General features: G+C 44.2%; 1 protein-coding gene across 2 annotated transcripts in view; it reads left to right on the forward strand.

Moving 5' to 3' along the window:
* The window catches only part of TMEM45A (transmembrane protein 45A), a 29,241-nt gene extending 2,398 nt beyond the window's left edge, over positions 1-26,843 (forward strand). Inside the window, exons 1-6 of one of the 2 annotated variants that reach the window (XM_075766815.1) lie at positions 3,466-3,869; positions 15,736-15,945; positions 18,132-18,344; positions 19,054-19,238; positions 21,451-21,596; positions 22,835-26,843. In XM_075766815.1, the coding sequence (XP_075622930.1) occupies positions 15,756-15,945; positions 18,132-18,344; positions 19,054-19,238; positions 21,451-21,596; positions 22,835-22,928 (828 nt within the window). In that variant the 5' untranslated portion in view covers positions 3,466-3,869; positions 15,736-15,755 and the 3' untranslated portion in view covers positions 22,929-26,843. Of the gene's footprint in view, positions 1-3,465; positions 3,870-15,735; positions 15,946-18,131; positions 18,345-19,053; positions 19,239-21,450; positions 21,597-22,834 lie in introns of those variants that run through there. The other variant, XM_075766806.1, reaches the window with a different exon arrangement.
* Positions 26,844-27,237: the final 394 nt, after the last annotated feature.

Consider the following 27,237-nt stretch of genomic DNA (forward strand, 5'->3'; position numbering starts at 1 on the left):
TTACAGTGGTGTCTGCTTCCACTGTTTGCTAAACACGCCGTTAGCCCCAGTGACTAGGCCGAAACTGGCTCACTCGCCTCCAAGTGCCACCCCTCGCCTTCTGGGCTGAAGTGCTGATGTTACAGTAATCCTAAAACAGGTATAACTCCAATTTGTCTGTATCATGCTCGTGACTATCTGAGTCAAGGCATAGACACGTGACTCTGGGCAAATGGTGAAGTACAGAGACATGGTTGATGTAAGTGCCTTATACCTAGGCTAACTTTGATCAAGTAAAAGAACTAGGGGCCCTCTTAAATGCAATGTGATAGACCTGTGGGGCTTGCAGCCACAGACATTTGGACTTGTAATGTTTCATTCAGGTAACTCCTGTGAAAAGCAGTTCAAGCACGACTTGCAAATTCAGCTCAAGCATTTAGGCTTAGCCATGAAGAAATGTTTTTATGACTTGTTTCATAGAATCATAGAACCATAGAATGGTTTGGATTGGAAGGGACCTCAAAGATGCTCTAGTTCCAACCCCCCTGCCATTGGCAGGGACACCCTCCACTAGACCACGTTGCCCAAAGCCCCATCCAGCCTGGCCTTGAACACTTCCAGGGATGGGGCCTCCACAACCTCTTTGGGCAACCTGTTCCAGTGCCTCACCACCCTCACAGTAAAGAATTTCTTCCTAACATCTAATCTAAATCGACCCTCCTTCAGCTTAAACCTATTACCCCTTGTCCTGTCACTACACTCCCTCATAAACAGTCCCTCTCCAGCTTTCCTGTAGGCCCCTTCAGGTACTGGGAAGACACAATTAGATCTCCCTGGAGCCTTCTTTTCTCCAGGCTGAACAACCCCAACTCTCTCAGCCTGTCCTCACAGGAGAGGTGCTCCAGCCCTCCAATCAGCTTTGTGGCCCTCCTCTGGACTCACTCCAACAGCTCCATGTCTCTCCTGTACTGGGGCCCCCAGAGCTGGACGCAGTACTCCAGGTGGGGTCTCACAAGAGCGGAGTAGAGGGGCAAGATCACCTCCCTCGACCTACAGGTGCAATGCTCAGTATTACCAGCAAACAACCAAACAAATGACTATAAAAAGTCTCCTTTGCAAGCATCTTAGGGACCCAAGCCCAACAGAGATTTATTTAAAGTATGTTCCTTAATGATTTTTGTGGATGCTATTTATTTTGACTCCAGCAAGAATGGAGGGATTCCCAATTATGAAGGAATTTTCCAGGCAAAACCAGGAGGACACAAGGACATATAGAAATCATAAGTTTGTCAGTCAGATGGGCACACATAAATGATTTACGTGGGCTGTATTGTTCAGAAAATCTTGCTTTTCTATTATTTTAGACACTGCAGTTTTTATCTGCAGTTACTCGATAGCTTGTTCTTACTGGGTTGGAGAGGATACACAGCATGATTACATGGTGATTTTGCCATAGAGCAATCAAACCCATGCCATTCAAGTATTGAATGGCTGTCCAGAATCATTCGTAGCACAGATGTAACACCCTACAACGTTAAGCATCTAAAGACAATTGTTCTTTTGCTGATGGACATGTTGAGCAGGAAGAAAAGTGGAATGGATCCAATATGTTATTGGCTACAAACCGGTAAACTGGATCTATTAGTAATTTTAATTGTCTTTTACAATTGTATTGTAGAAAGCAATCCTGAACAGGCAGGAAAACAGCTGTGATCTGAGCAAGTCTTTTTTCACTTATTTTACTTAATTTTTACATATTTAAATTTGCTTTAAGGTATTTGCCTTTGTTTGTATTCTCAGAATACATTGTCCCAGCAAGCAAGACAGGTCTTATATGATTTCTAGTCTCCTTTGACCAACCAGTGTTTGGGAAGCACACGTAGCCCTTTCAGAGACGAGAGGATGCTCTATTCCTCCAGCTAGAGAAGGGCTCAGTTGCCTGCCTGTGTGTCAGGCGTGTCCTGAGTTTGAAACAGGTACGGTGAATTAATTTCCTAACTTTGGAATAAGGTAAAAAGAATAAGATGAAACTGAAGGAAGGTCTGAACTTGACTGAATGTAGCAGTGCTGTTGGCCTCTTCTTCACCTTTGGTAAAAAGTGATGCTTTGTTGTTTCTGTAGTCCCTGACAGTTTCATAGAATATTCTATGCATGCACTTCTCTGTGGTTACTTTAATGCACAGTGCAATGGTCCTCACAGAAGTGTGGAATCCTTGCAGGGTTTCCAGGATGCTAATTGGAGTTTTTGACGTTGGAGATACTAATGGTTACTTAGAATCGCTTTTAAGTCATCTTAAGTATGGATGGAAGTGAGGAATCCTAGGAAGTGATTTTTGCTCCACTGCCAAGACAAACACATCAAAACAGTGGTAAATAGATGAGGTAATTAAAATTATCAGTTTCATTGACTGATTTAGCTGAATCTAACTGAAAACTCTTCTGCAACAGAAGGATATCCATTAGGTAGGAATTAATGCCATTACATGAGATGCATACTACCGTCTAAAAAAAAAATTGCAAAAGAAGTCACTCAGACGAGGAAAGGGGAGCAGCTGCCACAGAGGCTGGATTTCTGAAACACTGTTTACAGAGAGGTGGTCCTTCTGGAAAATATTAATTGCCTTTTTCCATATTCATTACATCACCAAACTGTAAAGGCATCTGCTTGCCAGATGCTGAAAGGTATTTGCTGGAATACTATTTATCTGGTAGTGAAAGTGTCACTTTATGCTAAAGAGGCAGGCATGGACGGAGCTGTCTGAGAAGATAATTGAGGGTTAAAAAATGTCAAACAGAAATGCACTGTTGAGCTAAGTTTTAATCTTTACACGGAGTTAATTTCATCCACAAATTACCTAAAGCAACAAGTTTTCAAATCCTGAAAGGCAGATATTTTTAATTAGAGAACTTGGGGGTGTCTCAGAATTTAGTCCAAGCTACAACTAGCCGGTGGGAAGAGTCGCACCTCGGCTCGGCTGTTCCAACAGCCACAGGGCAGGTTGGCAACGCAAGAGCTTGATGCTGAACGGGATGGAAAGGGTCGGGGAGGCTTCCGGTGTAGTTTAAACAGAGCTTCAAGACCTGATTATCACAACTTCCTGGCAAATACCTCGAAGGAGGATTTTTCCTTATGTAAGATTTGAGGATTTTGTTGGTGTGCTCTCCTGGCTACTATAACAGAGGTGGTGCAGTGTAAGATGCCTTTCATTACACTGTCATGGTTTGGTAATGTCACCAACACCGTTTACTACAGTGTGACATTTGCAAACAAAACTATGGCTTCACCCTTTCAATTTTATTTTTAGACACTCTTCTTTTGGATTCAGGGCTGTGCCATACATTCCTGCAAAATTACAGGGACTACAGCCACGGGTGCTCATTTTTGTGGAGAAGACCACGGGGGGGGGGGGGGGGGGGGAAGCAAATTTAAACAGTTCCTCTGTTATGCACAGCGATCAAAGGCGGGTTTGTGTGTCAGAAAGTCGCTCTACTTTTTTCTACTTTTCCTAGCCTGCCCGGGCTAGTGGGACCCGCTGCCTCCGGCCGTGAACCCTGCCCGCTCCCGGCTGCTTTTCCTGGAAAGCGGGGCAGAAGGGCGACGGGCACCGGGCAGCGCCGGATCCCGCTGAAGCCTCTTTTTTCCCGACCCCCTTTTATTTGGCTCTGCCCCGGGTCCTCCCCGGCCAGGCGGGGAGGAAACCGCCCGCCCCCCGCGGGGCCGCCAGGGGAACATCTGGGCGGCCGTGCCGCAAACATCTGGGGCGGCCGCGGCGCATCCCCCGGCGGCCGCAGCTGGAAGGTCGCCCGGGCCGGCAGCGAAACCCCTTGGAGGGGGAGAGGGGCTGCGGGGCAGGCGGAGGAAGAGGCGGCGAGGGAGCAGGACGGCGGAGGTAAGGGCAGCCGGGCTCCCTCTAACCCCGGGTGCGGGAAAGGCTGGAGGTCTCCCCCGCGCAGAGCGGGCAGCGGCGGGGGCAGAGCTGGGGGGGTGTTTAATATTCCCGGGTGAAGGGACAACAGCTGCTCCATGTTTGCCTTGACTCGGTCCGTGGGGCGGGGGGACGGGACGGGACTCGTGAAGTAAAAAGTACGGACGGGATTTTTAAATCAGAAGTAGCTTTTGAAAAGTTTGCCGGTGTTAAAATACAGCTGTAGCCCCTGCAGACATCCGGATTGCTTTACCCCAGGTACAAAAGTTTTTGCAGCAGTGGTTCTGGATCGTTAAACAAAGCGGGGGGTTAAGTGTTAGGGATGTGAATAAAACTCTGCTTTAGTCTTAAGTTCCTTGCGCGATTTTTTCCCCCTCCCTCCTCCTTGGATGTCTCAAATGGAGATGTACATCCACACTGGAATTTCCAGGCAAAATCAAGACAATTTAAATGTAGCGATGTCTACTTACTGCATGAGAGAAACCCTAAAATTAGATTATCCCAGCCAATCTATTCTATTTCAAAACAGAATAACCCTTGGAGAAACACTTACAGTCCTTACATATGTTCCATTTTATTTCAATTTTTCAGCAATAAATCATATTCTCCAGGTAGCACTTAATACTTGACATGGTATCAAACATTTCATTATTTTTCTGATAAGTGGCTTTGTGAAATTTCAGAGCTTAGGTACTGAAGTACTTAAACCCAAAGTATTTATGCCTCTTCATTTTTAAACTGAATATTTGATGATTACTATGCATTTACACACCTAGGACTTGTGATTTCTCCAAGTATGTACAACTTTGTTTGCATCATCTTATATTCCTGTTTCTGTACACCTCTTTAAATTATGGCATATGTTGTAACATAAGTCACCATAAGTATTTTGTAATTTTGGAGAAGGAATGTATTCAATATCCATTTTAGATGCAAATTCATCATTGATTCTGGGGTTACCTTTCCGAACTTTGCTCGGATGTCTGTTGCTGCTTTTCAGGGTTGCTTATGTGGGCTTTTCCGGTATTTTTCTCTTTACAAGTGGAGCTGGGTAAACCAAGCAGATTTCTCTCAGTTGTGGATAGTGTGGGTAGAAATAACTATTGGGAAGAAAAGTCAGATGAACCTTGAGGAGTGGCTTGAATAATTATGCCTGTGTTTAGGCAAACTGCTCTCTGTTTGCTCTTTTCTTGCACACCAAATCTGCCTGGAAATATCATTTTACTCAGTACTGCAAACGACCAGTGCAGCAGCACAAAAATGGGCCCCTTGTCTCCAGTCCGAAGAGGTACATGAATCAAGACTTCTCAGTGTCAAAACTCTTGTCAACTGGCTCCTACTCTGTTTCATAGATGTGACCAAACACACTCATGCTCACTTGCGATTGGCAGCAGTGGTCATTTTGATCTTCTCTTACTAGCTATGAGCAAGGCAAGTTCCTAAACCCAGGGATTATAAATAATTAAACATTGTTTCTGAAAAATCTTAGTTTTTAGTAGAGCGTCACTCTACTGTGGCACTCCTGTCTTACCATGCAGCATGAGCCAAACCTTGACTTCTGGCACTAATTTTTGCTCCAGAAGATAAAAAGGAGACTTAAGTCCCTTCTAATCAATTTATGCCTAAGTCAGGGCCTTCTAAAAACATTTTAATGCCAAATTACTAAAAGTCTTTCTCCACATGACCTTGCACTTGAGACATTTCGAAGATACAGAGCGTAGCATCTCTAACGCCAGTGGTTTTGGAAGAGTATACAGCCTCTTGCTGTGACTGCTGGCCTGATTGAATTACAAAGCTCCTACGCCATAGCATCACTCTTGCTCCCTCCATTACCCTGTCGGCTGAGGCACAGCAGGAACTGAAGCCGCTGCTACTGTAGCCTTACATTATGGAGGACTCTTCAGTTTCTGCTAATGTTGCATTAGCACTAGCTGATTCCCATTTAGTGAGTATGAGGTGGTCCCATAAAGAGGAACTACACCTGTTTCTCTGATGCATTTTGATTTTTCTAGCTGGGCTAACTCAGGCAGGCATTTCTCCCAGCTACTATCAATGTAACAGTCTGCCTTGCCAACACTCCCATTTATTCAGTAGTGTTTCTCTTTCTTTTCTGACCCACACATCTCTCTGCTGTTGTGAGTCTGTCTTCCCCAAGCAATAAGGTGATGAAGGCAGTGCGCTTGGTCACCCTTGTGACAAGCAGCACATCAAGCACCCTGATCTCGACAGACAAGACTGCAGGGAAAACTTCCAGGGACAAAGCCATGTCAGTCAAGGCAAAGCTCTAGGTGCAAATCCCACCTTCTGCTCTGTTGCATGGAAATTACTGACAAGAAAGCTTTTCATCTTTTTTCCCCCCTTCTTATCACAACACAATGTTGCAAGTCCCAAGCAGTCATATTATTGGTTACAGCATCCAAATCCATGAGATTTAAACATTTATTTTGAATCACTTTTTGCCATCTAAGAGCCCCAAGGGCTTACGCTACCTAACTGTAGCCCACAGACAGACAGGATGGCTGAAGGTTGCAAATCACTTCTTAAATAAATTCAGGAAGCAGAGATTCAAGAAGAGGCTGGGTCTCAGCAGGAGGACACAGCAAAATGCAGCACAGTGTCCCACTAGAAGCCAATATTCTGGACACACGTGTCCCTGGTTTCCAGTCTCCTCCCTAGCAGGGGACAGAAGTTCAGCTGTTAAGGTCTCACCTGCTTGTTGCCCAGGTATGAGCTGTTACGAGCATCACATTGGCTGAGTGGTTTGTAATTTTTTGTTAAGAAAACCAAGTCCTTCCTACGAACACTGTCTTCCAGTACCTGAAGGGGCCTACAAGAAAGCTGGAGAGGTACCGTTTACAAGGACATGTAGTGATAGGACAAGGAGTAACGGTTTTAAACTGAAAGAGGGTAGATTTAGGTTAGATAGTAGGAATAAATTCTTTACTGTGAGGGTGGTGAGGCACTGGCACAGGTTGCCCAAAGAGGTTGTGGATGCCCCATCCCTGGAAGTGTTCAAGGCCAGGCTGGATGGGGCTTTGGGCAATGTGGTCTAGTGGAGGGTGTCCCTGCCTGTGGCAGGGGGGTTGGAAGTAGGTGATCTTTGAGGTCGTTTCCATTCTATGATTCTATGACTTATTAATACTCTTGCATTTGTTGAAATGAGCTCCCTTCCTGTTTTTGTCAACTTCACACTATCCTTAAGATGAAAGCTTACTAGTATGCACAGCACTGCACGACACTTACGCTTACCATATTTTGTTAGTGTTTGGCAATTCTTTAAAACAGGGTCGTGTCTGTGATATTCCAGGTTCTCATTCAAAGGCCTCAGTTGCCCCCAATATCTGGTACTATACATAATGAAGAGAAATCTTAATGCCTTTTCTTCAGAGTCACTGGTAGTTACGGTAAGGGAACAACCCTTGCAACCAAAGAATTAGAAATCATACTGAGATCAGCAAGCCCTGTCCTTCATACCTGAAGATCTGTCTTTCTCCGAGAACAGTACTCCTCACTTTTCTTTTTCAGACCTAGCTTCCTTGCAGATGGAAAATACCATTTTAGACCACTTAAAAATTGAGTTTTCTCAGTAACCTCCTTTTTTTTGTTATGCTTTCTTGTCTTCGAGAAGTATTGGAAACATAAATAACAGTTGCAGTAATTTCTAACTGTCTGTAAAGTGCTATATAAGTGTCAAATGCAGGATCTTTCACAGCTCAGGTGGTCATCAATATTTACCACAAATATTTACCACAGTCTAGTGATCCTGTCAGCTTTGCTGTCTTACTAGATCATTCTGCCAAAGCCCTGACTGTATTGCTAAGACGCTGTAGGAGAGGCCCATAAAAGGGATGCTAAGAGAAAGCAACTCATATTTTATTCCATTTCCTCTCCAGAGCTGGGCTTTGAGCAATAAATCATCAGTTGATATAGCAAACTTGCTCTCTTGACATTTTTCTAGCATGTCTATCTGAAAGCAGAGAACATGTAGGTGAGCACACCTGGAACCGCAAGGATAAGCCAGGGATTACACCCTTCAAAACTGTTTTTGGCAGGGTATCCAGGCACCAATCTTCATAGTGGTGGTGTGACCTCTGCTTGACCGTGGGCCTTCAGGGACACCTGGGGTCCTGCAGAGGTTGTTCATTGCAGTGACTCAGGCTGTTTTAAAGACGATAGGAGAAATTGACTTTAAAAAGGGAGAGCATATAGGAATTTCACTAGCTGGCACAATTCAGGTTAAAATCAGGAAACAATAAGAGCTCCAGCTGAGCCCAGGTGGACTTGAAGGGGGGGGCCAGTCTTGGATGTCAGCGAAGAGCTCCCACAGCACAGCAGTGGGATGCTGCTGCACGTTCTTCCACCGCGCCATCTGTCCGGCAGCGCTCGGCCACTGCTGCACACAAAAAATTTGCTCGAGTCTGCTGGGTTGGGAGGAGTCAGGCATCGGCGGACTGCTGTGACCTTCTGCAGGGAAGGGAACTGCTGCTCTGCACAGGGCACAGCTGGAAGGTCACCCCACAGCAAGCAGGGGCTACCGCCGGGCTCCCGTGGGCAGGGAAGCGGCTGCGGTGGCTGAAGCCAAACATACACCCGCAGGAGGTAGCACTCTCATACCTGCAATAGTTTACTCACACACCCATGCTATTTTACCCTTAATTTCAGGCAGTGCTAGGAAATACCAGGTTTTATGGCCAATAAAGAAACTATGAATCTTTCATAGGAAAAAATTGCTCTTATATATCCCATGCAATTACAAGATTCAAGTTTTTTTGTGCGTGTATGTTTTTTGAACTTGTGGTGATCTGAATAAAAAGCTCCAAATTGGCAGTCCTGAAGACCAAAATTTTCATATAAACAGACTAGCAGCTGCTCTGATATCAAGAGCCAATGGTAAGATTATTACGGAGTGTTTGTTGTCCCTGGATAACCCCTGGAGATAGCCTGCTCGGCTATGGGAGCAGAAACAGAGTCAGCAGATGCACAGAGAAAGGGGAAAGCAAGTCAGGAAACTGAGGGTCACCAGAGATGAAAACCCACAGTGAGGAGCACTCAAAGGGCTGAGAAGGACAGGTATTTGGGAAGGAGGAGTTGTTGACAGATGCAAGGCACTGAAAAAAACAGTAGTTCAGGTTGTGGGCCCAAACTCAGCACTATGAGAGACTGTCTTGGAGTCCCTCCTTCCTAAGGCCAGTATATAGATTTCTGGTCATTACCTCTTTGGGGTTTTTGTTTTTCATCCCTGTCTTGTAGGCCTGAGGGTTTTATCAAGGGTTGATTTCTTCTCTTACAGGCTTCAGAGTCGCCTATTCGTGACATTTCTTTTTTTTTTTGACCTGAAAATCTTTATCTCCCACACTCTTAAGCCAAAAATATCAAGGCTGTATTGTCATTTTTTAGCATTTCAAGAAGTCTTGAGTCCTGCTTTCGTTAGCATACACAATACTTAGTTCCAGTTTAATTCTGAAGGAGCTATAGGTGCCAGCTGAGTATTTCCTTAACGCCAAAGCAGTGATCTCATCTAGAAACAGGGGGCTGTAGTTGCTGAAAGGCTTTTAGTCATGACATGAAATCAGTACTGCATTTAGTGAACAAAGTAATTACAGCAGACATTGTTTTTCAGATCAGCATGGCTCTCCATAATGTTTACAATTCAATGGCTGCAGGATAAAAGGCATTTGCCTCGCGAATACATCTTTAACTGCAAGTAGGAATCTTTGGTGCTGAAGTAAACTTGTCTGTGATTTTCTTTGTCTTAGATGCGTTCAACTTTGCTGGATTCGAGTTTTTGGTAAAAGCTGTATGATCATGGTTTGTGCACTGATTAGAAAGTGTCTACAAATGCATTACTTCTTATATGTTTACCTCTTATTTGGGTGCATTATTCTCACTGACATCATGATCGATTCCTGCGGCTGTTATGGATAAATAAACATTTTGTATCAAATATTATAAGCTCCACATCATTGTTTCCTCATCTAGCGTATGGGAGAAAATGCTTCAGTTTTACCGTTGCAGCAAATTTGCTAATGTTTAATCTGTGGGTTTAACTTTGGTTACCATACGGTTGTGTAGCAGAAACTAATGCATTGCAGCAGAGCGAGTTTGTGGCCTCATAACTTTTGTCGTTTCTGAAAAAAAAAACCCAAAAACCAACCCACATTTCTGGTTGGCAGTCCTCTTGAACATCCCCCAGGGCTTGATAAACACAGGAAATGGCGAGGCACACTGCTGTGGCAGGAGAATGTGCAGGGAAGGGGAGCTGCCGGCTCAGGGCTAGCTCTGGCTCAGCTTCTGCTAGCGTTCCCATCCAGCACAGGTTACGCTGCCCAAGCCCTTGGCTTTTTTCAGAGGGAGAAGGGGAAAAAAGGGAAACTAATCTAGTTCTTCAAGAAGTGATTCAGAAGCCATCTGAGTAACCAGGTGGTATAGCTAGTTTCTCCATACCACCTGCAAGTCTTGCCCTAGTCCCCACACGGGCGGCCTCAAGAGATCAGGGATCAAACCGGTAAAGAACCCAAAGAACTCAGCAGGTGTTTAAATCAATCACGTAAGCCTGTATCTTGCCTGCCTTTCATGCTTCTGCTGGTGCAAGATAGTTTTCAGGCTAAAAAGGCAGCTTTCGATACCCACAAAAATGCACGCCTTTTCTTGGATGCTCACTTGGAAACTGCCTTTGCTCATCCTCTCCTTTGCCAGGGGAACCCCATACTCCCTTCTGACCCCAAGGAGTAAGATGTAGCCTGAACTGAGGGATGAACATCCCAGGTACACAAAGCATTACTGCTACATAGAGAATTTGTGAGCAGGGAATTTGTGGGCAGCCAACAATAACCTGTATTTGGTCGGCAAAGTTTGAGTGTAAAACACTTTTACAATACTATGCAGATTTCTAGTTGCTGGAAAAGTCTGAATCATGAAGAGCTTTCTGTGATTATTGCAAAAAAACCATGCTTGGAGTTCTCGCATCTGAAAAAAAAAGCATCTCACTTTCACAGGTAGCTGTAAATTATTCTTGTTCCTAATTCCAATCAGCTGCAGAAACATTGCTTTATACTTAGAATTTATAAACTGCCTCAACAATTGAGTTTATTGCCATAATTACACCTAATTACCTTTTTCTCCAGTCCCCCTGTGACCATGGACCCCTGAGCAGGGGTGCCAGGGTGGGGGTCCTCAGTGAGGCTGCTTGGAGCAATTAAGGCCCCTGGGTGCCCTTGAACCCTGACAGCAGCTTCCCCTCCTGGTGTGCCCCACACCCTCCTGAGAGTGAGGTTTGAAGGAGTACTTGCTGTGGAAAGCCCAAGTCTGGACTGGAGCAGGCACCTTGTCTGGTTCCTCGGCACGCTCCTCGGGGTGGCATCCCTGCTGGTCGGCGGGGAGGGAGGTCCCCTCAGGTAGAGTCCAAAATTTGCTTTGCCAGAGTCCAAAATTTGCTCGTGCCCTGGCTGCTGTGGCCCCATGGCTGCTGGTAGTGGTGGAAGGGTCCTGGGTGGTGAGGTTTCAGGGTGGAGACATGAAAAGCTGAGTGAACCTGCAGGGATCCCAGGGGGGCACACAGCAGGTAACGGGGGTGATTAGATCACCAATGGTCAGAGAGTCTATGTGCGCTTACTGGAAAGCCAAAACCCTGTCATCCATGGCGAGGGCTGTGGCCGGGTGATGCCGGCTGTCTGCGTGCCCCTTGTAGGCACCAGCACTGCTGGCTTTGCCTGGTGGCGTTAGGAGCAGGATTCGGACAGGGTTGAGGTTGTGCAAGCAGGTCCCCAGCTGCAGGAACACATGCAGCACCTTGGTGTGACTGGGTGGCTTTGGGGGGCAGTGGAGGGAGCGTGGGCAGACCCTGCATGGCCGAACCCAGACCTCATGGCAGCCAGCTGTGAGACAGCCCCAGGATTTTGTCTCCTCCTATCTCTGGCAGATGACACGCTCCAGGGAACGTGGTGGGCAGCAAGGACGGTTTGCTGACTAGAACGCGGCTCTGGCTCTGCCAGCACCCCTGGCCCTGAAATCACTGAGGATAAAAAAGGGTCTGGGATTTGCACAGCTTGCAATATCAGTCCTCCAGTGATTGTTTGCTAATTGCTAATTAAGGGTCTGTAAAAAATAAACCCTCAAACTTATTATGTATTGTCATAACACGCTAATGCCACCTTTATCCAATACACCTGAGATACCCAAACTGGCTGGCTCCCAGGCTGTGCAGAACAGCTGGCAGGAGCTGCTTTGTCCGGGGCTGCACAGGGGGATGGGGGCTGCCAAAACGCAGCGCAGAAAGGCAGCAGCCTGCCATCCTGTCCTCCTCTCCTCTCACCTGCCATGGCACCCCTGCCTCACACCTCCCAAATCCACCTCCTGACCCCGCAGTGATCTTCCTGCAGGGGAGGCTCCGCTTATCCTCACCACGTCCTCAGCGTCGTGCTAAGCCCCAAACTGTGTGATATCGCCTGGTTTACTTGCAGGCAAAACTTCTCAGTCACATCAAAACTGCGGGTGGTGGCGGTCGACTTCTAGCCTGGCTGAAATAAACTCTCAGGCCTGATAAGAGAAAATTCATGAATTGGGAAGTTTAATCAGTTTAAGGCGAGCTCTGTCACGATGGTCTCAAGTTTACTAAGGATTTAAAGTATCATTCACGTAACTCTTCTCTGAAGCCAACTGTGTTGATATTCATTGTTCCAGAGGTCTGCCACAACAGCTGGCTGGCAGATCTGATGTGTCTCTTTCTCGAGAAATCCTACCGATAATCCCTAACATCTTTGGAATGCAAACTGAAGTTTACACTCTTGAAAGCTAATAATATGTGATTGTATCGCTTATTGCAAAAGAAAATCCCATTTACTGTTTCTGTTTTGTTTACATTGGATATGCAGCAGTAGCTGCTGTATCAGTCTTTTCCTTTTCTTCTTTTCCCTTGTTTTGAAAGGCAAAAAATAGTTTTAAACAGCGTATCTTGATGGATTACCCAGATTTAGGGCAGAAAAACCCTGCAGTGATTAGAGCTCTAGATAACACAGGTGTGAATTTACAGATTTAGAAGTTGTGTATACTGTGCACTACAAATGACATTAACACACTGTTCTTCATTTGACTCTTACCGCAGCTGTACTCTCCTAGAGGGAGGCTTTTTACAGCTTTAATTTACCTTTTGAATCCAGTATCTCGCTTTGATGTGGGGTACAGGGTAAATCTTTCCATTTGGAGTGCTATATATTCATGGTGAATAATAAAATACCTAATGAATAAAGTCTTTCTAATGAATGGTGTTCAGTGAGATGAGACATATGGTGAGGAAAGGACACTCCCCACTCCTCCCCTCTTCCTTTCATTCAAAGAAGGAAAAAAAAAATCAATGTAGCTGAAAAGACAGCAATGCATTTCAGGCCAGCGAGTTTTAGAACAACTAGAAATTAAGACTGTCAAAGCAAAAGAAGTATTTCAAACTTTAAAGCAAAGTTTAGGTAACTGTCTAAAACCTCAGCTCCTGTTAGTACTGCCCTTTTTTGAGGCAAACAATGGCACAGTGAGTGGTGGCAGTGACACACAAGCTGGTCAGACTCTTTCAACTAAAGATGTCCCGAAATGAGGTACCTCTTCTGCGAGACCGCGAGGGCCGGGTCTAACCTGTGGGGCTGAGCCCCCAGCCGCACCACTGAGAGCCCAACTGCGCTCTATGGGCTGCTCGAGAGTGAGCAGTGCTTTCCCCGTCTGCAAATAACCCACAGGCATCAACCCAACAGGACTTTAAGGGTGGTGAGGGAGGCAGAGGAGGCAGAGGAAGGCTCTCCTGACCCCTGGACCCTCAGCTGCCATCTCCTCCTCCTGCCCTGCCCAGCCCACCCTGGGCCAGGATCAGAGATGCTCAGCTCACAAGCAGGCTGATTTGGCACCACTAACGCGTGCTCAGCCCCAGGGAGGTTTGGAGCTTAATTCAGCATTTTGTGAGCAGAGATGGAGGCAGTCATCACCATCCAGGTGGCTGGGGTGCCCGTGCTGACAGCCACCTGCCAGGTCTCCGCTCGCTCCTCCTCATGGCTTTTGCTGCTCTGATCTTCGCCAGGCGAAGCAAAGCCCCCTCAGCAGCTCTAGGCATGGCACCCTTGCTTTTCTTCTCGGCGGCAGACAAGTGGCACATGGGAACCCTTCCCCACACAGCAGAAATCCCAAACAGACTCCTTTACGTTTCATAAGAATACGTAAACACGTCCCTCACTCCCCCTTTGGCTGCCCCACGGCTGGCACGTGCTGCTTCCTCGGGAGCCTTCCTCGGGCTCGGTGCAGCCATCTCGGCACGCTTTCCTTCCAGGCTTCGCTACGCAGCACTGGCAACACCTGGGAGGACACATCCAGAAATGGACTTGCTTGGGCAACCAGGATCACGTTTCCCTTTTCTTGCACTTCAGTAATAGTTCCCTAGAAATTAGCTAAGGGGAATTTTATCCAGGGAAAGCTGTTAAAGCTCACCCCTCGCCTTGTCCAGCCCTGACAGTGCAGAAATCAGCTCTGGAAGAGAAGGGGACAGGCAGCAGGGACAGGACCCTCTTCAGCATCCCTGTTTAAATCACAGCCTGCCACATGCTGTCTGCGAACAGTCTTTTTTTTTTCTTCTGGTGGCTATATAGGTCACCTCTCCTCATGCAGTTGGGTAATAATCTTATGGCAGCTTCAGGACCTGTGCATGTGGAAAAGTTTCTCTTAAAAAAATAATAAAAAAAATTAAAGCTTTCAGTGGAGTTTAGCCTCCAGAAATAAGAGAGGGCTCACGCTACGTGACTAGACAGCATTACGTGAACCATGTGCAAGTACTCCACGGCCCACAAGCCACAGTTTAAAACTTCTTATGCAGAGCTGACCATAGGAAATACTTACTGAAAAGAAAAATATACCAGAGCCTCCATGTTCTATTCATAACCAGATGGCTCCAGTGTAGAGTGGTGATTGGATTTTTAAGTCAGCAATGATAATAACAGAAAGTACAGATTGCCAATGCTTCTAAAGCGGTTATTCTTGATTGTTGCCTGTGCAAAGATTTAGCACGCCTTTGGGTCACGATGCACAAAGACTCAGTTTATAGTAACTTAAAGAAAAATTGCAGTTTAAAGTTAGAACTGTCATTTTAATGAAGAAGCTATTGGGGCTGAGTTAACTGTCCTAAAAGTTGGGATGATGACCAGAATTACAAGGTTTTATTAATGGCACTGCTTTTAAATGACTGTATAACACTGAGCAACTAATAACCTTATCACTCAGTGCACTTGATGTACTTGATAATACATATCTAGCTGTGGGTGCATAATTTACCTATCAAATATTGAGAATGACTTGATGTTTGTAAATCGCAATAAGACATCCATATCGAAACAGAAAATGCAATGTATTAGTGAATAGTTACCCACTGGATACAATTCAGTCTCCCTTCAGTCAGGTATTGTCTTGATTTCTGTTTGCAGAGTAAAGAGACATAAAACACTCTGTGAAGGAACCAAATTGTGAATATTCAGGTTCTCTCTTTTGCTAGTACAACTTCAACTGCATGACATAGTGCACTATGGCTTTTTTTCTCTTAACTTGCCAAGTGCCAGCTCTGCATTTCAGGTCAGCTGCTCCGCAGTTGCGTCTCTTACTCTCATTCCGCAAAGCTATGAAACTGGAGAGACTGGCTGGGTGTTTTGAACAGCCAGGGAAGGTAAGTATCCATATTTATTTTTCAATGAAGTGTGAATACTTAATTCAGTGACACCCTTTTGATCTATGCAAGGAGATAGTTTAAGATTATAACCCACAGAATTCTCCTACTATTCCCATGATCAATCTGCATTTGTTTCACCTTCAGGTATCACCTAGCAGAAAACCATGGGCAATTTCAAAGGGCATGCCCTCCCTGGGAGCTTTTTCCTTCTTTTTGGCTTGTGGTGGTCAGTGAAGTACCCACTGAAGTACGCCTGTCGAAAAAACAAGAACGCTTGCTACCTTGGTTCCAGGGCAGGATTTCAGCGCCTGGAGTTTGTTGAGGGGATCATCAAAGCTGTCTTTGCCCTGATTGGTAAGTAAGGTGGACTTGGGGCAGACAACAAAAAGGCTATGCCTTTTAACATCTTTTTTTTTTTTTTTTTTTTAAATATTGTTCTCTGATAAAACATATCTCATTGTGTTTTGGTATTTTGTCTTTTAAATACCACGAATCTAAGAACTAGTGGGGCTACTGCTATTAATTACATGGTTATGACTGTAACATGGTTTCCATCCATAGCGCTTTTCTGGAGCTCCTTTAAAGTCTCCTGACTCCTTCGCAGCTGGTCCATCTTTCTGAGTGTTCATATGCTGCTCACTACTTCAGGGAGGGAGAAAAGATATTTAGGCAAGGGGCTCTCACATGCAGACTGGGAGCAGCAAGCTGTGGGGGCATTGCTTTTCTATTTTGAATCCAGATGTTGGTAGTCTCCACTGAGTTATTGATAAAATATGTAAATGCCAATGCTTCTCCATTAATGTCATTCAAAAGTGAAAATGTTCATAACAAAAGACTGAACTCCGGACCTTATTGTGCAGGACTGTTGTAACGTGGGTGGGCGCAGGGGGCTGTTTCTCCTTCTGCTGTGGGCCGGCCTGGGTACAAACCCACGGGATGGTTCAGTGAGCTGTGCAGCCGACTGGAAGTGCCTAGCTCTTGTTTACATTCCAGCAGGCTGGATGGTAGCAATTTGCCTTTACAGAGTAAGTAAGCTAAATAACAGGGGACCTGGGGAGCTCGGCACATGTGGCTCTCAAGTTGAGAAGGAACTTAATTTTTAGTGTTTTTAGATTTTTAGATTCTATCTATCTACTCTTCTTTAGATGCTCAGAGTTACCCGGTTTCTAATCAAGGTGCAGGCTCTGCCAAAATCTTGTTCGTGCTTTTCCTTCCTCTCTGGGTGTTGTATCGGTTAAGATACATCAGCACCGATGTTGGGTGCACAGTATACACTTTGATATGCCTTAAAAAATTATCAAAACCTAAATAATAGCCTTCATTTTGAGATGTGAGTGGGGACATCTTTCCTACAAATCTCCCAGTCAGTATCTATAGGTAACTGGGCAGCTAAAACACGCATCTAGTGTTTTTATTTTCACCCTGAAACAAAAAAATGTTATTTTAACGTATGGTAATTTCAGTTCCACTCAAAAATGTGGACAAGAAAGCCTGGCAAGGACAAACAGTAAAAGCAGCAGCAGGAGTAAAATCTGCTGTTTCTGTGTTAGGAAAACTTGAAATAAAGGTGGAAAAACACTGCATTTACTCTGCAGCCTATCCACTTGTACAGCAGGATGCTGGCCTACACTTTATAAACAATATAATTAACTTTAATGCTTTAAAACCATAACATATTTTAAACTCTTCCCAAACTTCATTGATCATATAAAATATCTAAAAGCAGCTTTCCCCTTGCTGGAGTACTGCAGCTAGTTAGCAAGACACCGAGGGGCCAAGGTAAGGGAAGCGGTGGAGCAGCAACTCAAATACTAACTCAGTATAAATTCTCATGGGACCTTTAATAAATCTGCACGGTGGAGGGATTTCTTTTTATGGCTTTACAGGAAAAATCCCTTTTGAATTAAGAGTCTGAACTCTGTCATCCTGCATATTGCAGGGGACTTCTTTTGGGGACTTTAGCATATGTTAAACGCATGTTTGAACCACTGGGAAAGGCAGCTGAAAAATTCGGTCAGAGGACTACTACAATAGCAATTGTTTAAAAAAAAATAAAGCAGCACAGAATAGCGGTCTCCATTTTCACTGCTGGAAACTGTAAGATTCAAATAGTCCCACCAGGAGTGGTGGAGCTGAAGCCTGGTTTCCTCTGGCTTTCTCCTTTCCGGACTATGTGATGTTTAATATATGCTTGAACACACTCTGTGGTCTTTCCCTCAGCAAAGCAACTTATTTCTCCACCTACTGCCTATTTCCTTTCAAATTTATATAAAATTAATATATTTGAAGCCTCTCTGCATTTTCATTTGAATTTGGACAACACGTTAAAAACTTTACTGGGAATGACTGAACTGGGAAGAAGAGAGCAAAACACAGCCATCACCCAGAGCAGTCCTCAGGCAGCCAGACTGAACCCCAAATCAACTGGCATTATGCTGCGTAGGGATATATTGTCGACTCTATTGTTTGTATAAAGACTTATCATCGGTCTATACCTTAAGCACCAGGACAAAGAGTTATACTTCTCATATCATGCGCAGGAATGGTGGCCGAGCAGTTTGTTCCCGATGGACCTCACCTGAAGTTGTATAATTATGAGGAAAAGCACTGGGATCACTTGATGAACTGGCAACATGCCACCATGTACCTCTTCTATGGCATTTCAGGGTTGGTTGACATCGTGGCTCACGGGACCAACGCATTGCCAGTGGCCATGGACAGGATGATGCTTTCCTTAGCAGTTTTTATTGAAGGTCAGTTTACCTCTCTCTGCAGAGATGCGTGTGAAACTTGGTATCAGTCTTTGCCTGGGAATCTCAGATCAGCCTTAGAGAGTGAGCTCTACAGGAGCTGGGTGTTTTAACTCCCTGAAACGCATAAAAAAGCTCAGTCTTAAAGAGTCTTAAGCCCTACTTAAACTGCTGAGGGTTTGTCTGCACTGCAGCCCAGAGCATGATCACATGTTGTAGAGGTGTACCTGTGCTTTTCTAACTGGCTCAGATGATAGAAACAGAAATGTTACGAAAATAGCGGCACAAGCCTGTTTTGGGTAAGCGCTCAGTAGCTCGGGCGTGTGCTTCAATGTATGTACTGACACGGGACACAACTTGTTAGTTAAAGCCAGTGGGAAATGCATTTACCTGCACGGCAATCGCACTGGCGACACAATTCGTGTTGTCTGTACGCACAGTATATCTCACAGCATCCCTCTCGTTACGCTGAGGAATGAGGCTTTCTGTTTTAAAGGAAAGGTGACAGAGCTGCAGCTTCCCGTGCAATTTCCTGGTCTGAGCTCAAGAGTGGAAGTACCCAATACCTAGGCATCAGTCTTAAAAAATTACTCTTGGCTTAACCGAGAAGGTGATCTTGACATAAAGGGAAATGTTAAAGGTTCACCGTATTCTAAAAGCAGATGAAGGCAGATTACAAGGAAAGAAAATATCTTAAACTGATTTATTCCAGGTTTTCTCTTTTGCTACCACCTTCATGGGAGAGCCATGCTGGATGTTCATGTTCATCAGTTACTGCTATTTGCTATCTTTGGAGCTGCTGTTTGCATATTTCTGGAAGTTTTCTTCCGTGGCAGTATTGTGCTAGAGATGCTCCGTACAAGCCTCTGCATATTACAAGGCAGCTGGTTCTGGCAGGTAGGTCACTTTTCTGCCTTAGGAATTTCTTCCTTCACCAAAATTAATCATTTACCTCTTTTCAGATGTTTCACAGGTGATATAATATGCCTTTTAAATACACACCTCAAAGGACTCATAAAAACCAATCTACTCTTAGTGACCCTTTACAGAGATAAATCTATTTATGATATCTGGTTTACAGACAAAGAAGCCACTTTACTTCTAGTGTCTTTTATGTGAATCAATAAAAAAAGCTAAAGTGGTTTTGTTGAGCTCTCCCTTGCGATTGAACGTTCCCTCTGATCTCTGTAACATCCTGTTCAAAATTCGCCAGGCAAACGGCAGTGATTTTACAGCCCGGCCATACAGGCTGTTCTTTACAAAGACGTTCCCTGCCGCCGGCTGCCGGAGCAGGGAGTAAGTGCCCAGCGGAGCACTGGACGGGTGAGGCAAAGCATCCATTGACATTGCGTGAAGAGGAACGAAGGCACAGATCATCTTTTATGTTGGCTGCCTCTTTCAACTTTCTAAAAAGCATTTCAACAGTGTTAACCTAGGTTTGAAAGGTATTTGAGCTCCTGGTTCGCGTTAAGAGATTGAGCGATGTAAAGCCTCCTGCTTTTCCAGTGTTTGTTTGGGGAGTTGAGCAGAAGTAACAGCCCAAACTTTTATATTTCAGGGATGTGGCTCCCAAAAGGACTCCTCAAAATGTAGCTGCCGTGCCTTCGCTTACTTGTGATTCTATCCAATTAATAGGTATTCGATAGCGACCTTTTTTCTGCTGTCAAATAAGAGAGATAATTTAATGAATTGCTGTGATCTTGTAACAAAGAAACAGGAGTGCTAGTGCCGCTGTGTGTTCCATCTTATAGTGGAGAACTGAGGTCACTCCAGTGATTTTTCTTTCCAGCATGTCTAGACTGGCTTCCCTTTTTTATATGCTGGCCAGACACGATTAATAAAAACCTTTGCTGTTCCTTAGGAGAACTGGACACTAAGCACCAAATCAAATATTTAAATACTTGCTCTGGCAAGAAGACAGACCTCTGAGGCGGCTGTATTTTTCTATAAGTGAACTCAAGAACCTGGTGCTGCAGCACTTGGTGTTTTATTTTCTTGTTTGTAAACTTTTCTTCAGTGATTTAAGAAGATTTACATAAGAGGAATTAGATGCAACCATTTATTCTTTGTTGTCTGCCTAGTCTAATTTTAGAACAAGTGATTTCTTTAGCTCTGGACACAATGTGGGATTTGTTTCAAAGTAAAAAATGGAAGAACTAAAAATACAAGAGATTTAAGCGTGGCTTTTTTTCACAACCGCAGCAGACTTCAGCCGTATGTGTGACTGAAAACCACATACTGGCTGCAGCATGACAAATTTGTAAAAGGTAAAGGGACTTTCTTTCTGCATCATCAACACCCTTATTCATTGAATTCTCTGCATGGAAATGGAAAATGCACTCCTCCCCTCCTCCTTTCTCTCCTCCTCTTCCCACCCCCTAAATTCTCAGCTAAACTGCTGAGCGGTGACTTTGAACAGTGTTAGGCAGTACAGAGGACCAGTGCTCATCAAGGCAGACCCCCGTGTAGCCATGGGATGACTAGGTTCCCAACTTATGCATTAATCTGAATTTGATCTTTCCCAGCTCTGAATAAACAAATCAGCTATGTATTTCACATGAACTTATAGCCTTGGGTGAGAAAGCTCCGTTTTTACATAGTTTCAAAGCCTGACCTTTTTCCCGGATGACCCAGAAGAAATAGACTTCTGGCTCGCCTTTATTTATTAATTTATTATTCATCTTCTGAACCATGTAACACATGCCCAGGCGCTGTTAGGAAGAAGCGAGGCAGTGCAAAATGGCCAGGCAGGTTTGCTGGTTGGTGATGTGCTTGCAGTTCAGCCCACACATGGCTGAGCACCATCCCCTTTCCTTACGGTAACTGTGATGGCTGCAGGACTTGTTGGGCCGGCTCCTTAATTGGCTGGGCAGGAGCAGGGGGTCTCTGAGACTGGCTCTGCATCTTCAAAGGCATTTCTGCACAAAACTGTGTAAAATGATCCATCGCAGCTGAGTGTGACTGCAAAATTGTTTTTAATAACAGTCACAGAAATAATCAGCACTGTAAGTAAATGAAATGTCTGCCTTGTGAAGGGTAGCATAATACATGACACGGCATCTGATATATGTCAAATGATGTTTGCTAAAAACTTTATATTTTATTACAGATTGGTTTTGTGCTTTATCCTCCAAATGGGAGCCCAGAGTGGAATCAGGCGGATCATACAAATATGATGTTCCTGACCATGTGCTATTGCTGGCATTATGCCTTTGCTTTTCTTATACTTGCAGTGAATTACACAATCGTCACCTGGTAAGTTACTTGAAATACTAAAACTTTGGAGACCTGTCTATTTAGTCAAGCAGGAACTTTATTTTAGAAAACTTTCACTGAAAAATCAAAAAGTTTCCACAAAGCAATTAATTGTCTTGCAAGGTAAAATAAAAATAGGTATTGCTAGTCAATGAAGACAACATGATTCATTGCTTCAGTAGAAAGAGAAAAAACATTGATAAAGTACAGCTCTGACAGCATAATGCTTCGCACGTAAAATAAGCTCTTTTTTATAGTCTTCCACATTTGTAAGTGCATAAAAAGTTGCAAGGAGGAGAGACCTTTTTTTTTCCTACAACATCTTCTCTCCCAGTGCTCGTCTCTACTAATTCCAAGTGTCTTATTCAGCAGGCTTCATGACTTAACTTTGAAGATTATTGGACAGGTTTAATTGCTAGCAATTCCCTGTGATTAGATCCAATTTCTTTTTCACTAGCCAGTTTCATCCCTTTACCAAGCCTTTGCCTGCACTGTCCTAAACATGCTTCTCACCCCTCACTTTACCCCTACCATCCTAATATCCCTCTTTAATCACGCTTTGGCCACATGTAGTTCTTGCAGTCTTGCTTTGCACTGAGGAGGTGTCATGTCTTTTTGGATCTCAGTCCAAAAGGCACCGACACTTAAGGCTGGTTTGTTGTGTAAACGGTGGCAACTACAGAGAAGATGACAGCAATCTTACATCCCTTCTGATGCTGGGAACAGCGGCTGCTGCAGCAGAGTTCCCGTCTGTGGGGAGGTTGGCCAGACTCAAGTCTTCTTCACAGCTTTATAGTACTCGTCCAAGTGAACACAGCTATCGGTCTTCTACCTGCACATCATTGAACTTTCTAGATGTTACACTCAGGTTTGCTTAAGGCATACGCTCCTAGATGTGTCTATAGGAACAAGCTCTTACAAGCAGTACCTACAGGTGGTATCGTTAGAGGCAGCACATACAAATGTCATGGTACATGCTTGCACTGTATAGCAGTTACTCATGCTAAAATACAGGTATCTACAATTAAGGCCTGGGGTTAAATTCTGCCCAGGCTCTGCTTGAAATCACTGTACCCTCATTATGATGTCTTCCACAGTGGCGCGCTTTAAGTCTTCATAAATCAATCATCCTAATTCCCCAATGAGATGCAAAAGTTAAACTTTTTTTACCATGTAAAAATGTCCAGATGAGCCTTTGAGTTACTATTGACAACTCTTTCTTTTGTTGTTGTTTCCAGGGCAGTTCGTTCAAAGGTTAAACAGTCCCAGTCCATGGAAATGGGATTACTGAAAACATCTGAACGAGATCAGGAGTCAGAAGATGAAATTTAGTATGAATATGGCTTGACTAGTTTACCTGCTCTACCATTAGGCTAATTGATACCTCATTTCTAGATTATTTTTTTTTTCATTCTTTACTACAATTTGCTATGAAAATATCATCCCCTGAGTACTGTCTGCATCTACACAGTTATGTCTTTATTTGCAGAGGGTAAGCTTGGTATCGATTTGTGGTGGTTGCACTAGTACCTTGCTTATCACATGGTTCAAAGAAAACCAGACTAATATTAGACAGACTTGGACTGGATGAGGTGGCATGATGAAGTCTGTGTATTTACCTAATTAAAAGCTAAGCAAAATGTTTTCCAGCTGCTGCTGAGCAGACTGTTAAGTTTCCGTAATTAGGATGTCCAAATAAGCGTGTTTGTTGCCCTGCGAGTAACTGTGCATAACTAACTGTGCAGACCTGGAAAAGAGTAGAACAAGATAAAAAAATCAGAGTCTTGCAGCTGTCTTGTTTAACACCTTCGTGTCTTTGCTTGTGGCTTTATGTTAGATGGAAATTACTACTCACTGCAAACCCATTCAGCGTTTCCTTGAAGAATGTGCAGTGTGTTCACTCCCGCAGAGACACTACCAAGCTTGGCAGGAGGACCAAAGAGGTGTATGATGATCAAAAGCCACACAGTTATTAATTCTGGCACCTAGATAGTCCTGCCTCTTTGCTATCACTTGACTTTGAAAGGCAGTGAAGTGACTCTGCTTTTCCTCAGCACCTGCAGCAACTTCTTTTCCAGAAAGGCTGAGGGGTGTCCAGTGAGGCAGCACCCAGCCACAAAGCCAGTTTCTGTCCCAAGGTTATTTCCTTTCCTTTCCTTCGGTGGAATTTGGTGGAATTTCAGCAGGGTTCATAGCGGACACATGACTGGACCCAGCACCTGGGTCAGGAGTGGCTAATGCTGATCTGCAGGCAGGATGAGATGGATTTGCACCCTTTTCCCTGTGTCACCCCCACAAGCGCTGGGCAGCCTGCCCAGGGCTGCAGGGCGAGCTGTGGGAGGGCAGATGTTGCCTTCATGGTAGCTCCTTGCCCAGCTACCTACAGCAGTGAGTGACATAAAAAAAAATACTTTTTTTAATTGTATTTATTTTCTCCCTAAAACTGAAGTCTCAATCCAGTGCAAAACAGAGTGCCCTCCCCAATGCTCAGCGTTGCTTGGGATGCACTCCACTCTCAACAAAAGGCAAATAACCGATACGTGGCAAACGACATCAGAAAATGGTGTTGTATATAAGCACACTGCCCTTACGGGGTGGACTTTTGAAGCATCGCTCTGGCTGTAACACATCTTTCAAAAGACTTGCACAGGCAGCTGGGCAGGACGGAGCACTTGCTGCACCACTGCCATGTGTGCTCTGCTTTCCCAGGGCCTGAGCATGGGACGTGTGCTGGCGGCCATGGGGCCTTTTACATATCCACCAGTGGTGAGGTGAGCATTCTGGAAAACAGCCCTTCCCTTTGTAACACCTCCTAAAAATATTATTTTCTAATTATTTTCAGAAACAGGCTAGCGCGGGACAACAAATTCCATTCAAATGGTACCAGTGCATCGGGTTTGGTGCTGCAGAAGTGTGTTCCTTCTATTATTTGAATATTTTCAGATGCTCCTAAGGGAATGCAGAGCTGGACTCTGGTAGATGGATGAGAGCTGTAGGATCTGGTCCCTCTATTTTTATGTTTCCCTTATATTTTTTTCAGTGTGAACCAGAAAAATGAGTAGCATAAAATTATTAATTGCAGTAAGCCGACTGCTTAAAAAGACAGGCAATAAAATAGTTTGTAGCTCAAAGGGATCCTAGGACTCAGAAAAAAAATCAAAGGCTTTTTCTAAAGCTATTTCACCTTCAATGCAACATACACATTCACTTCATTTTTAGGACCCACCTTTTACCTTTTCTTTTTTAAGGAGTAACTTCCTTAGCTGCACATGCTGTTAATGCGGAATTTAAACTGCCAGGCTTATCAATGTGTTTCCAAAATCAGTGAGGTCATTTATTCTGAGGGAGATCTTCAGAAAGTACTTTGCTTCTCATAGGCAGGAACAATGCAAGTTTCTTCACTGCTTCTCTTGATAAATTATATTTAATACTGTACAAATATTAAGGTGCTGTATCTCTAAACTAAAGGGATAACCTAAACAGGAAGAAAAGTGTGATAAACTGGCTGAGCTTTGATACGTCTTAAAAGACTTCAGTTGGTAATTTTTTTGAAATTATTTTAGAACTTTGCCAAGTATCGTGAAATGACACTTGTAACCAAGTGTAAATTATCCAGATGAATCTGCTCTGGAAAGCAAGAATAGTTGACTCACAATTTCTATGTTTAGAAATGTAAGATGGGAAACTGCAGATGCATAGCCAAAGATCGTCACTTTTCTTAATACTTGTTTGCCCTTCTTCAATGCCTTTCTCTGAAGGGCCTTGGAGATTTTGGCAAACTTTAATGAAGTCTGTCTCAGGACATTCTTGCAAGCTAGGTATCAGTATGGCATTTTTGTAGCTCCGTGTCTCAGCTTTGCAGTGGTGTCCCTGTAAAGTCTGAATTAATTGATATTTACTCTACTCTGCAAATCTAAGGCTTGAGTTCCATTACTGTGGTTCCATTAAAATCAGATTTTTTGTTGGCATATGCCAGAAGGCAGATCCACGGCTTTGCTGAGGAGCTTGCCTGTTAATCACAGCAGGAACACCTTGGCCAAATGCAGAGTATCATTACAGACAGCTGTAATCTTACCTTCACTGCGCCACATCACTCTTGTCTCTACATTGCTGGGATTCTTTTAAAGGGCAGAACTTTTTTCCTGACAGCATGATTGGGATATAAAGCTTCTGCAGTGCTGGGCAGTGAAGACAAAGGTTATGTATCAAAGAGAACTTGGGGATTATTGCAAAAGTCTGTCACTATAAGCCAAAATCAGTTGATGAAGTGAGTCTCATGGGATTCAATAACCTGAGTGAGCTGTGAACGTGAAGGGTGCTTAGCAAACCCTCCTTTTGTAAAAAACCTGCTTTTTCAGTAACGAAAAGTGCCAGTACTCGAAGGCCGTGGCCAGAAGAGTGGCTGCAGTTCCTGCTGTGACCGCCTCAGCCTGGTGGCTCTGGCTCCATCCTCACCTGCACCCGGGCATCAGCCAGCAGCGGCTGTAGGTCTGTGCCTTTTCGTGGGAGAAAACCTGGGCAGGACTCAGCCTGCTGAGGGGTATCGCCTCTATCACCCTCTGGCTCCCTGCTGTGAATCTCCCATAAACCATCAGAGAACTGGACGAATAAGCCCATCAGACACATCTGCTGGTTTTGGCGCAACCGTGCTTAGCAAAGATGCCTTCAGAGAAGCCCAACGCGGAGGCTAATGCAGTCTGTGACACAGGACTGTAGGGCAGGCTTCTTACCAACACTCTCGCTTCACGTAAGAGAAGGTGGCATTGCATTATTAAGCTTGAAGAAATGCAAGGGAAAACAGATCCTGACGCCTCAGAGAAACAGTGGTCTCTTAGATTTAATTTTTTAATACCTACAGTACACGCAGAGTGAGTGTCATAGTGGGGTTTTGTGCCTGATGTATGTTTGGTGCCACAAAGGAAAGAAACAGTCCGTTTCAGGGTGGGTTTTTGCTATGCAGAACACCCAACCCGTTCTTCTCAAGGATTGTTCAAAAGAGTCCAGGAACAGTAAGAGTATGATGTACTACAGTGAAAAAGGTACAACCTTCAGCATTTCACTAGCTTTTACTTGAGTTGAACGAGTGGAGGAAAGTCTGACAAGTTTACAAACACCACTCAGAAAAAGGTAGCTGCTCTCAAGAAAATTTAAATTATTGTTAAATATCGGTGCCTTTGAAAAACTATATGGTAGTTTATAATAGACGAGGTATGCCTGTAATTTTATTTAAATAAAATTGATTTATTCATATGAGATGTCTGTCATGTTTTTTGGGGAAAAAATATAACCATTTATGGGGCAGGATGGGGTGGGATAGACGTGTTACTCTCATAGCTCACTCAGACATTTGAACGAGCTGCACTCAAATTCAGAAAAGGTCAGTGCTGCCTTGTCAAATTCCCTTCATTCTACTATTTAGTTGTCATTTACAACACAGGCAAAAGCAACTCTTTTTGAGGTCTGGGCAGTAGAGCTTTGCAGATCCACAAAAGTCAAATGCTATGGAAAAAGGAGGTCCCAAGTTTGGATCTGGTCTCCTGTGTCATACATGGTGGAGCAGCCAGCAAGCCAAGCAAACAGAACAGCATGAAAAGGATCTTTCTATTTTGGCTAGCTTAATAATAAAAAGATTTAGGATTTT

This window comes from Balearica regulorum, chromosome 1, assembly GCF_011004875.1.
Source record: "Balearica regulorum gibbericeps isolate bBalReg1 chromosome 1, bBalReg1.pri, whole genome shotgun sequence".
NCBI lineage: Eukaryota > Metazoa > Chordata > Aves > Gruiformes > Gruidae > Balearica > Balearica regulorum.